General features: G+C 41.6%; 1 protein-coding gene across 1 annotated transcript; it reads left to right on the top strand.

The window, feature by feature from the left end:
* Positions 1-1,129: 1,129 nt before the first annotated feature.
* On the top strand, positions 1,130-8,944 carry insig1 (insulin induced gene 1). Its single transcript, XM_030079675.1, has 7 exons — positions 1,130-1,267; positions 1,300-1,394; positions 1,607-1,954; positions 3,168-3,292; positions 3,516-3,682; positions 4,607-4,706; positions 6,759-8,944. The coding sequence occupies exons 2-7, from the start codon at positions 1,337-1,339 to the stop codon at positions 6,786-6,788; spliced, it is 828 nt and encodes a 275-aa protein (XP_029935535.1). The 5' UTR covers positions 1,130-1,267; positions 1,300-1,336; the 3' UTR covers positions 6,789-8,944.
* The last annotated feature ends 3,912 nt before the right edge of the window (positions 8,945-12,856 follow it).

Genomic DNA, 12,856 nt, shown 5'->3' with positions numbered 1-12,856 from the left:
TCATGAATTGTGACTGTGTGATTAATGAGCCTAGTGATTGTGTGTGCATTGTGTGATTAATCTTCAGAAGTGTGCTGTGTGTTTATGTGTGCTACGTGTTTATGTGCATGTCCAAAGTCGCAGAGGAAAGTAGAGCATGAACTTGCAGAAGTGTGTTTTCTGCTGCTCATATGGTTGTTTGGCACTAAGCAAAGAGAGTTATGCGATCACAGTGCAATGAAGACACCCTACTGGGTCACAGAGATTGTTGCAAAACATGTTTCCATGTTGTTGTTGGTCCTTGAAACACTATGTCATGTGGGCGTCGTTGAACCTTTTCTCTCACATTATCTCAGCTGACTGACGTACAGGAGGCCCCGCACACTCCTCCCAGCAAGCCACACCTCCTCCAAGATGACCTCAAGCTCAACCGCCGCATCAACATCGCATAGGTTGTGCCACTAACCCCATTTCCAAAAACAAGTATATAAAGAAACGTGTCCGAGGCGCTGGAATGAGGTTGTGCAAGCACTGCAGCGTACTGAGAGGTAAGGCTAGAAAAGTGATTATGCCAGAGAGATTATGCCAGTGCTCTGCTGACAGGGTTTGCAAAAGTTTTGGCAATCATCCTCTGCAGTCTCAGGAGTGAGTTTTGTATTTAGTCAGGTGACAGCATTAGGCATTTTTTTTTTAACAAAACAGTCACCATAATAGTCCCATTCCAATCATAATATCCTAAGCAGAACCTGTACATCTGCAGATCTCAGCTGTGAGTTCATTATTGTAAGTATTTCTTGCCTTGTTGTGCTTTATGCTATTTTTATCCTCTGCTGTGTCTTTATAATATTGCTGTGAGGACTTTAAGAACATCCCAATGCGGCCTTTAATGTGATATTTTCTGAAGTATGACTCTATAATTTTGCCAGTAATAGCTCTTTTGGTAAGAACTGCTTGAGTTTTTGCCCAGGCCTGCCCCACTGTAACTTCTCCATTCAGGTAGGCAGTCTGCATCAGGCTCCAGGCTGGTGTGACTGTCCCGGACGAGGGGGCGGTGGGGTGGCGTCACGTCATATCAGCCGCCGCGCTCTGATTGGCTGACGATTCTCACCCGACACAGCTGTGATTGTTTTCTGCAGAGGAAGCTCTTGTCTCTTGTATGAGCTCTGTGCTCTGGAATGGAATAGCAGCTTTTTTCTCACTCGCTCTCTCTCTCTTTCTCTTTCTCCTCACTCTTAACTGACGATGATGTGAACAAACAACGTGATTATCAGGCTTTGAAAGAGCAGCAGCAGGAAAAAAAAAAAAAAAAAAAAAAAAAAGGAGAGAGATCCCGGTTTAATCATTTTCCAAGGCGCGAATGAACAGGAGTGGAAGTTTCTCTTTGGACCAGACACTGAAGACGTCTGGAAAGCGAGGTAATCACCGATCAATGATCCATACCTTTTCTCTCTCTCTTTCTTTGATGATCACCATAGTCTAAAATTGAGTCACCATCACTCACTAGGTTAGATGTTTCATCTCGCAACAATGTCAGCATTGCTTGTAAATGTATCTAATTTTAGGCGCTATGACAGAGAGTGAATTAACTTGTCTATGCCACCCCTTCTCCTTCTCCTTCCCCCACTAGCCCAGAAGTGCCAAATGCCAAGACTAGAGGACCACTGCTGGAGTTGCTCCTGTGCACCAAGGGTGGAAAGTAAGAATTCATCGGGGGCAAACTGGGTGGCATCAAAGGCTGAGGAAATGCTGTCCATCATCACGTCGGTGCTCAGCAATGCCTACGGCTCCCTGCACAGCGTCCGAGCAGCCAACTTGATCCGGCGGGGTCTCGTCCTCTTCACCGTGGGAGTGTTTCTCGCCCTGGTGCTCAACTTGCTGCAGATCCAGAGAAACGTCACTTTGTTCCCCGAGGAGGTGATGACAACTTTGTTTTCGTCCGCCTGGTGGATCCCGCCTTGCTGTGGCACAGGGGCTGGTGAGTGCGCTGTTATTACTGCGTGATAAACAGCAGGCATTGTGCTGGGTGAGTTTGGCCCTGGTTATCACTAGTTTACTAAGTTTGGACAAAGGAATGCAGAGGGGGGTGGAGTCCTAGTGCAGCAATATTATACCCTCTCCAGATAAAGTCCCAAACACAAGGGATGCAGTGAAAAGCTAACCCACCTGAACTTACTTCACCAAGCTTTTTGAAGAAATGTGAAAACTATGAGGAAAACTAAGGGAAGCGAGTTTACCCACTGTTTTATTCTTGGATTGATGTAAACGTATAGTTTACATCACAGTAAATAGTGTGCACTAGTGTAAGATAGGTGAGGGTTTGGTCTTTTAAAGTGCAATAATCACGTCTATATGCTTTTTCTGTGAATGCAGTTGCTTATTGTTGACATGGGTGGCTGTTGTCTCTATGATCCGTGCTGGAGGTGGTGGTTTACTCATCGCGTTGCTCACATCATCAGTAACCTGGCGATCAGGTGCTGGTGAATCATGCGTTTTGGGATCAGTCCGGTTTGTTTTTGTTGTGCATTATATAAGCCTCATGCCATGCTTGTACTGGTCCTGGTGGTTTTATCTGGGAGTCCATTATAAAAGCTCCCCTCGCAGGGAACATACGGATAGCGCTTCTCGCCGTCTGATTGGTCGCGGCGGCCGGACACGTTGGGGCGAGCTGGTCGCTCATTGGTTAGTTTCGTAACGGGTGAGCTGAGGAGGCGGGTCCTTTCGCATCAACAACCAGGAAGTCAGAGAATGAATAAATAACCGCATGATTTCAGCTCCTCCCCCTATGTGTTGTGAGGCAGAATGGCTCACAAGTATGTGTTGAACTTTTCATGTTTGGAAAGTTGATGATTGGTATTGCCTTGTCTTTCAAATTTCACTCCATAACACACAAAATAACATGTTAAAAATCTTCTCTTAGGTGGACATGGAGTGTATTTGTTGTAGCCTGCACAATAGAGAGGTTATAACCTCATGTTTTATCTGTCATGGTATCACTATGTTATTCCTGTAAGGTCTTATATTCATGTTTTGATATATTGGTATAGTGTATGCAGTCTTTTATGCAGGTTTTAAAGCAAAAGTGAAACTAAATATGGGAGCCACAACAGGGTTAACTCTTGTGACAAAAGAAAAAAAAAATGCACCATGGCATTTGACAGAATTTCTGCTTGTTTTGTGCTTTCTTGCAGCTGTTGTCGGCCTGCTGTACCCCTGCCTCGACAGCCACTTAGGAGAGCCGCACAAGTTCAAGAGAGAGTGGGCCAGTGTGATGAGGTGCATCGCCGTCTTCGTTGGCATCAACCACGCCAGCGTCGTATCCTTTCATAAACTCACACGGTCACGCTCGAGGGGAAGGAACTCTCAGATATGTTCCACTTTCCTGTCACTGCTTTTTTGTCAGTGCCCACAGACAAAAGATACCCAGCTTCGCCCTTTTAAATAATGGTATTTACAGATGATACACATATCTGGGTACGCGCTGATCCCGTGCTGAAGCCATTCTGTTTGACTTTGCCCTTAACTGCTTCATAACACAGAAACTAGACTTTGCCAATAATGTCCAGCTCTCCCTAACGCTGGCAGCCCTCTCCCTGGGCCTGTGGTGGACGTTTGACCGGTCCCGGAGTGGCTTTGGCCTAGGCATCACCACCGCCTTCCTCGCTACTGTCATCACACAGCTGCTGGTCTACAACGGAGTCTACCAGTAAGTAACTAATTAATACGCATTTTTAAAAAACATGAAATTTCTCATAGCCATGTAGGATCACCTCTTATAAGTGGATCCGAGTCTGCTGAAGTTTTCACATGTGAGGAAGCAAAACTTTTTGAGGCCTGTTAACATTGTTGATAGTGCTTTGTCATCATTTACACTCTAGTTCCTGGGTTACACCCAGTAGATATGACATCTGTTTCTGGATGATATTGCTTTGAGAATTAGAACCGCCCTCTGTAAATAAAGAGGAAACGGTTTCAGGGAGTATTCCCACTCACACAGCTCCATCAAAGAGGCTTTGACATAGAAGTAAGTAGAAATTGGAATTATATTTTTATATGATCTGGCATTCCCATGTGTCCTGGAGTCCAATTAACAGGCTGTCCCACCTGTCTTAGTGCCACATCATCAAAAACATCCAGCTGAGAAAGGGGACTTTTGCCTCAGTGAAGCTGAAGCTGGGGTTCAGAAAGCAGCTGCAGCTCATGCTGACTATACAAAGTAGATGCAGGGGAGAAAGAACAAGTGTAATTATATTTTTCAGCATGAAAGACTGTGTACATTCTCATGACTTGGAGATCTGTCTTTGGCAATGTGTTCAAGTTGCCATTCCTGTTTGCAGGGCTTCAGCTGAGGTGTGACTTATTTGGACATGTGACTTAGTATTTGCTGTTTTAAACTGATACCTGTAGGGAACTGTCTAAGTCAAAAATCAGGCTCAGCTGTACAAAGCAGTGCCGAAGTAGATGGTAGAGAGAGATTGATAAGCTTGCTCAAGAGTACTTCAGCAGGACTGATGTTTGCTGACATAGGGCTTGAACCCAGGTCGTCTGCCTGAAGCACCGTTTCTTTAACCATTAGTACCCCCTGCATTATTAGTAATAATCTAACATAATGTTTTTTTTTATCTTTCAGGTATACATCTCCAGACTTCCTGTATGTGCGCTCCTGGCTGCCATGCATATTCTTCTCAGGAGGAGTTACTGTAGGAAACATCGGCCGCCAACTTGCCATGGTAAAGTCTGCTTACATTTAGAGTATGTTACCCTATAACTCATGGGTCAAACTCATATATTCATTAGGCAGTATACAAGACCGATATCGACCTTTTAATAAAACAGGGCCTCAACGGATCAGTGTCACCCCCCCCCCCAATACGACGTAGGCGAGGATGTGAGTTTACTCAGCAGTGCCAGGTGGCAGTTTGTAAAAGCTGGAGTGAAACTTGCCTCACCCTGCCTGAAACAACCACCAAACCATTTAGAGGAATTTCAGTAGTGTGGGCTTTCATTGAAAGTTATAGTGTCATACGATTGTCTAAATGTTTTTTTTTTTTCCACCCTGCCAAGTGTAAGCATAAGAATACGTGTAAGTAATTATCACCCATTGGCAGCTTTAATCCAAACATATTGATTTCAGCCTTTAAAACCTGTACATCTTGAACCATAGTGCGGTCCATCTAAAGCAGGTGAAGACCCAAAAACAGTGGCCTCACCTCACAGTACGGTTCTGCACCATAAATGCATTAATAACGACTTAGTAGAGCACAATTTGACGTTGTGTGAAAGGCACCGAAGACCCTCCGTACTTCATAATTATCTCATCAAGCCGGCTTTGATGTCTTCATTAGGCTTTGCCCAGAAGCCTCACCTCATTCTGTCTGTAAAGTAAGAATCCCGTCACTCCCTCAGTTTGACTCAGTGAAAGCGTGAAAGCAGATTAAGAGCCGTTGTTTTTCACAGTTGTGGCCAGACACAGAGCCAGTTACGACTCGGCTGACCAGAGGGTCATTTGCTACTTGTTGTTTTTGTTGGTGATGGGGCCTGGAATGTTGGCACAAGTCCTCACTTGCTTTTTTTTTTTTTGGTTTGTTTTGTTCCGTTTTTCTCTCGCTCACTCCAGTGTTTCATTTGTGAGGGGGATCAGGAACAGATTTTTTTTTCTCAACAGTTTTTAGTGGCTTGTTCTTTTCTTTTCTGGAATTAAGCCAGTTACATTGGAACAATCTGTTTGGCAGCCTAAACCATGCAGAATGAAAACAAGTTCTGCTCTGTCCGCTATTTCTAATGATCAGGAGCTGCTTTACGAGTTCAGTGGGAAAGAGATAAAAAAATAATTTTACCAGCCTAGATGAATCAGTTATTTAGTTCTGCAAATCATAGATAGATTTAAAAAAAAAAAAAATGATGGCAACATAGCTTAGTTTGCTAACTGTCGTGATGATACTCACTCATCATCCCATAAAATTTGATGAGCAAATTGAATGTGTACAAGCAGTATTCCAAATATATAGGTATGTATATAAAATAAACTTATTCCTAACTAAAAACAGTGACTTGTGATGGCATGTAAGTCTGAAAGCAGATTCATCTGCTTTTAGGACTTCCTTCCGTCATTGTACAAAATGTTGAATTGTCATTCGGACAAAAGTTACAAAAGTGCAAAAAAAAAAAAGGGAACTGAAAGAAAAGAGTTCCTTTCTTATGATTCAAACTCTGTCACCTAAAGTAGTCACAGTTTGGTCATAAATGACATAATAGAACTTTTTTTTTTTTTTTTTTTAAATCTGAACTCCTGATATCTGAACTTAACAATAAACTCAAAATGACTATAATATGCTGCCAGATGAAAATGTACTCTGTAAATTCTACACAGTATTTTTCTTCTTAGCCACAATTGACAAAGCCTCGGGTGTAATGGAGCACATGCATTCATGCGTGCTTCCATGATTCATGTCTTGAAAATGAGTCACCCAGGGCCTTGGACGTTTTTCAGCCAGCAGAACATTTCACAAGTTTGAATGGTCTGGCTTCTCAAGCAGATCAGTTTGGTGACGCTGGTCTCTCTATATGACTACACTAATATGAAGTCTGTTTTAACCCCAGGCAAGACCCAATACAGCTGAACCTTTTTATTTTCTACTGCTGTATACATCATTTCACCAAGACATCAATGTGCCTGGCTCATGATCGGGTCAATCATTACAGACCTGTCAACGCTGTGTGACTTTGATTGTACCTGAAGTTCACTTTTATTAACCGAGGCCTCCCTCTCTGTCTTCCCTCAGGGTGGTGTTGAGAAACCCCACAATGACTGATCCAGGCTGTGCAGTGGAGGACATCTAGGAACGCAAAGGAGCGCCAACATAACAATGGATATGTTATAGGGAGAAAGAGAAGAAAAAAAGGAAAAAAAAAAGACTCATAGTCTCGACAATTTCGTCCTTTGTTCTCACAACAAAGTGCGGGTCAGAAAATCCCCTGACTTTACGTGCCATGTCTTCTGCACCTCCTTGTGGCCAAACGACCCATCCCTCCCATCTGTGTTATACTCCATTAGCATTAGGACTCCCCTCACATCAGATGGGAGGACAGTGTTTGCCTCTCGATTTTTTTTTTTTTAAGTGAATAGTCGATTGGTTTCATTTGTACGTTGGAAGAGTGAGCTACTTAGCCTCTTACAGTTTAGCGAGTGGAAGCGTGCATATGTTATGCTTTAGCGTGGACGTATCTTGGTCTTAGCGGAGAAGACATGGAGAAAAAAAAACAGGTGGTGCTACAATGTGTGTTTTTGTTTTCGCCTGAATATGCTATGATCATAAAAGGGAAATGTTTTAGCAGTGGCAAAAATGTCTTCACCCTAAAATGTGTGTGTGTTCAGCAGCCGCAGGGGCCTGCACTGTGGCACAGGGGAGTTGCACAGGATGTATGTTCCCATTCAAACCAGAAGTAGTATTTATTTTGGAGGTTGCTGAAAATTTTTGAATGATTGCATTAATGAACCCAAACCAAATGCGAGTATGATAATGAATGATGCAGTCCATGCCTTGGACAAGTAGGCAGCACCCTCTAGAACATATGTTACTATTTCTCGTCGGCAAAATAAAAAGATAGGAAAGGAATACAGGAATGCCAGTCAGTTTTCTACCAAGCAGTACTGGCTGATATTCACCTGTAAGTATAAGTATAGTAAGACTTAACTCCTTCTGGTTTGCAAAAATGCCTACAATTTATTCTTTGGACTACAGGGTCATATTAGGTTTTTCAGAACTCACTGCATAGTGTGTTTTTGCAGGAACAACTCTGAAACATACAGTCGATTGCATTTTTATCTAATATGTTTCAGAAAAAAGATCCCATCCACAGAAACCTTAGAGTAGAGAGGTGAAACCATGCCAGTCTTGTGCACATGGTATTGTTATTGCATAATTAGGACACTCCCATAGTGATCCATGTTTTTTTTTTTTTTTTTTTTTTAATGCACCAGGAGAGCAGCAAAACTTCGCCAGCATCTTTGGTTACATCAAACCAGCTAACACTTTCCAAGGCATTTTACCTTTTTCTGACCAGGTGTTAAATGTTCGCCTCGTGACCGACTCTCTGAATGGCCCATGATTCTTTTTGAGACAAAACTTTTACCATACGATCGTGAGTATTTCCACTCTGAATGGTATTTTCAAACCAATAAGGATAGTTTGGGAACATACGCTGACTGAAGGAGAGGGCAGGACATTGTTACTTCGGCCTCGAAGATTTGCAATCTGTGATTGCCTATGTATTATAGAATGTAGTGCTTTTGTCACTATAACATTTTAGTTTTATCATTTGTACAAACACAATGACATTACTGCTTATATGTATAATGGCTTGCCTATGTAATCAGACAGGTATTACCATACTAGACCCACAGTATGTTAGTTAGCGTTTGGGGGTCTAGAGGAGTAAGTGCAATCAGAGTATACATGAGCCGATTATTCTTCCTTATTTATTATTTCTGACAATGGCTAAAAAAATATAACTTGTTGTAATTATATGCAGTGTGGAGACTTTAAAAGAGCAATAACATCTTTTTTTATTTTATTTTTTGTAAACAACAAGAACTTTGTCAGAAAATACTTGCCTTCTTAGAGTTGATACCAATGACCTCTCTCACCTGAGAGACAAAAGTTAAAAAAAAAAAAAAAAAAAATGTGTCAAACTGTTGTAAAATCTCATTTAGTAGCATTATAGAAGGAAAACCTGATTTATTTTTTTTAAATACTTTTTTGTGACAGATCACAGAGGGGCTGGTATGCCCTGCGCTGTTTGAATCTGTTTATATTCAGGTGTGCTAAACTGAAGAGGAAGCTTTATTTTTGAGGTGGTGAAGCACCTATTATTTCAGTGTTTAGAGTATGTGTGTGTGTCTGATATTTCAGCTGTGTATCGTTTTTGCTACCTTGGATTTAAGTGAAAAATAAAGACCTGAATAGGATGTTTGTGTCCTCTTTATTGTTATTACTACCATGTTACTGTGAGGATTCCCAACTTGTGGCTTGGGTCAAAGGCCAGTTAGAGAACACAGGCTATGTTACACTGCCAAAATGACTGTTTTAAGCAGTCACTTATTCTTTAAATTATGTTTTCCTTAAAAAAAAAAACAAAAAAGAAAAATTCTGCTAATGCAGTGAGATAATTTCACCTGTTTCCACTGAAGTTTCACCTGTTGTGAAAACTTTCTCAAAGTAACTACATCGCAAAATCAGTCGGGCAACTTCAGTAATATTAAAACAATGTCACTTGACCCAATAAAATTCTTACCACAAACTGATTTGGATTGGACACAGTTAAAATTGTTTTTATATGTTCTCTGAAAAATAACATTTGAAGCCACCGTGCTGCACTGAATAGGAGTTGAACACCTGTGTGTGGATCATGGTATTAGTACATGACATTTAAATACTTTAACAGTGTCCACGCTACATAAGTAATACCTGTCACTAGTCTGCCTCATAATAATAGAGCAAAGCTTGTCATTAACCCTGAACTCTGATTTCCCCGTAATTTTCCTCTTAAGTAGCTTCAAAGTTATACTGAGTTATACTGAGTGAAATATTCAAACCCAAGATGGCGTTTTATCTTTTTTTAATTTTGTCTTGCACATCATTTTATACACATTTCCCTGTAATTCAGCAGGACATATTTGGCATCTTTGGAAATCTTGAGATCTGAACTAGAATTTAAAGCAAAGTTTGGTGGATTTGAGCAAAGCCTAGCCACACAGCGAGGATGAATCCACAGATGGGAGCAGCAGAGTCAATTAAAGTAAAACTAGACAGAAGAAAAGGACTCCACGCCATCTGATACAGTGCAATAAACCTGTAGGAGACATTGATGCACCTCCTGCAAAAAAATGAGCATCTGCCATTCACTGTGCCTTGGACTACTAGTCAACAAGTAGACACTGGCCTAATTACTTGTCCTGATGGCTTCAATAAAACAATGGCCCTCACCAGTATTTGGATGTCAGCGGCACTAGCAGCTCAATTGGACCTGAGCTTTCTTCTCGGGTGGCGATGATGGCATTTTGTTGTGTCTGCTGTCACAGTCAAGTTGAATAGATTAGGACACTCTTTTGTCTGGCGCTTCTGTCACAGTCTACAGAGCCATTATAATGTCTTCGCTTGCCTCTTCACTCTCCCCTGTCAACCCTCCCCCCCAGAAACACCCTGAAACTATCCCCCCCTCCTCCTCCACCCTCCCACCGTGTGTCACCAGGATCATAAGGAACTGAGCTGGCCCCCTCCCTCCTCTGTCTACCTCCCCCTCTCCTGACACGCCTTTCTGGAGAGCAGACTTCTATTTATACCTAGCGGGGGACTGACAGTTAACCTTTTGCACTGAGGGAAATTTCTGGGAGTGGGGCCAATATCCGTGGGCTAGTCTGATTCTCCCCTCATTCTGGGAGGTTCTCTATCTATCTATCTATCTATCTATCTATCTATCTATCTATCTATCTATCTATCTATCTATCTATCATCCCACCATCTGACAGGGCAACAATCCAGCGCCACACGCCACTTCGCTCTCCCCTACTCTTTGAATCTCCTCCTCCGTTCAGGCAGAATAATTGGCCAGGCTTCAACCTCCTTTCATTTCCACCCAGAGCTGACTGAAGGACTCCATTAGAGCGCCTCCTTTATGCCAAAAGGACCGTCCCGTCTCTCTCCCTCCATGTCTTCCTGTCCTTTCTTCGGGGCAAAACGACGAATCTGGCCAAATGTGATAGTTTAGCCTGGTCAGACTCCCCAAGCATTTCAGCTTGTCTCTCTGACCAGAGGGCTTTGGCTACACCTTTGACATTTTGATTTTCAAATGACTGACTTGGGACAGGAGCCAATTACATACAGAAATAACATGATGTGTACCATAAATTTACAAGTCCATACTGAAAAAAAAAAACCATTTAAAAAGTAATTTTATCTCATATTTAGTGATGAAATCTAAAATTATTTTTCCTAAAGTAAGTGCAAAAAATCTCCCATTTGATGAGATTATCCAACTTGTTTCCAGTGCAGTTTCACTTGTTTCAGGTTTTTCAATTTTTTCTGGAACAAGTATACAAATGTTGATAATAAATAATAAACAGCGATGGAGTCTACCTGTTCTGTGATAATAAACAGGTAGGCTAAGGCAGATGAGCCAACCATTACACTAAAAAATAACACTTGATTCAAGAAAATTCTGGAAACAAGTTGATTAGCATTCAAGACAAGTGGAGGATTATCTCATCCCACTGGCAGATTTTTAACTTTATGACATTAAATGGCTTGTTGATTAAATGACTTTTTGTAGTGCTCACAAATAATATAGGTTCTATAACCCAGACTGTCAGATAACCACCTCACCAAGTCACCTTCTGTTTGAAATCATCTTTTCCTCAAAGCAAATGAAATATGGTGACATCAAATCAGTTGTTTCCAAAGCAGTTTCATCTTTTTTGAGAATTTTCTTGAAGTAACCGGTGGATCCCTTTAGTAGTATGAACACAGTGCCACTTCAATTCTTTACACAAGTTGATTTGCATTGGAAACAAGGAAAATGTTGTCACGTTTTCAGAAAGGTAATGTTTCCAGACTAAATGACTTGTGCAGATCAGATGGATGGATTCCATGTAGTCTGGCAGCGGCTCCTCACTTTAGGGCCCCCAGCAGTCGGGTCCTGACTCTGACCAGGCCTGCCTCCTTCTCAACAAGAGTCTCTGTAGTGAACCGCCTGGCCGAGAGAGCTGCTGTCACCTCATGCTGCCTGTCACACACATTTAAAGGTCTCACAGGCGCTGTCACATGCACATCTAGACAAGCGTCTTCTTTGATGTTCTCCTACTGCTAAAACTGATATTTGGCCCTTCTGGATGGGATTGAGTTATATCTCAACAACTTGTTTTGATGTTGGAAAGTTAAACGTATGCATGAACGGCTTGTGATTTCTGTGTAACACGGAGACATCGATCTTGTGTGTGCGTGTGGGGAGAGAGACAGGCAGACAGGCACGGAGGTGGCAGAGACACACAGAGGAATGAAAAGATAATAAGAGGAGCAGATGCTGGAATGGTAAATGATGCAGAGAGAGAGAGGAGATAGATTGCAAGTGATGCTGTCTACTCAGTGGTGATGGCTTTTGTTACCACCAGATGACAGTATTTATCCTCTCAGCTTGTCTGGACATCAATACTGTGACATCTGTGGACCCCTAGTGGTGGGACAAGTAACAACAGTGTCTTGCAGGGCCTGGTTTAAAAGTGCAGAGGCTACAACTGTTTCTGTTCTCTGATATTTGGTGGACATTTAATAAAATAAATAAATAAATAAATAAACAAAATAGAGGATTGAATCAACCTAAAAAACACAGAACACACAGCTTGATAGATAGATAGATAGATAGAGACAAAGCTCATTTACTTTAGCTGACTTGAGATTACAAATGTGATGCATTCAAGTCTGCATGTAAATTATACAATTATATGTAAATGTACAGAAAAACACACTGAGTCAAACATATATAAGCATTCATTTAAAAAGATGTAACAAATACATCTATACTTCTAATTTCTCATCACACATCTTGCAAAACATGTCAGAGTAGTTTAACCTGTTCTTGGTTAGTCTGCTTTATTAAAGTCTCTTCAAACCAGACATGAAAGTAAAAATAACAATCAGGTTCAGGTTCAAAAACATAATTTATTAAGCAGAGCCAGAAATATCCTTTTCAGAATATTTAGCTCACATTGCAGGGAACGACAGAGCCACATGCATGATAGAAAAGGTCAACTAAATGGATGGAGTGTGGAGCAAATCATCGCACGCTCTTATTTCTCTGCCAAAAGGTCTTCAGTGGCATTAATGCC

This window comes from Myripristis murdjan, chromosome 20, assembly GCF_902150065.1.
Source record: "Myripristis murdjan chromosome 20, fMyrMur1.1, whole genome shotgun sequence".
NCBI classification, from domain to species: domain Eukaryota; kingdom Metazoa; phylum Chordata; class Actinopteri; order Holocentriformes; family Holocentridae; genus Myripristis; species Myripristis murdjan.
Note: the sequence above shows the minus strand (reverse complement) of the source record. Positions and strands in the feature narration are given on the sequence as shown.

Bases quoted from the DNA above. Each gene is read 5' to 3' on its own strand.
- insig1 (XM_030079675.1), top strand. From the start codon at position 1,337: ATGAACAGGAGTGGAAGTTTCTCTTTGGACCAGACACTGAAGACGTCT. The intron at 1,955-3,167 runs GTGAGTGCGCTG...GCTTTCTTGCAG, and splicing joins TTGCTGTGGCACAGGGGCTG to CTGTTGTCGGCCTGCTGTAC. The intron at 4,707-6,758 runs GTAAAGTCTGCT...GTCTTCCCTCAG, and splicing joins TCGGCCGCCAACTTGCCATG to GGTGGTGTTGAGAAACCCCA.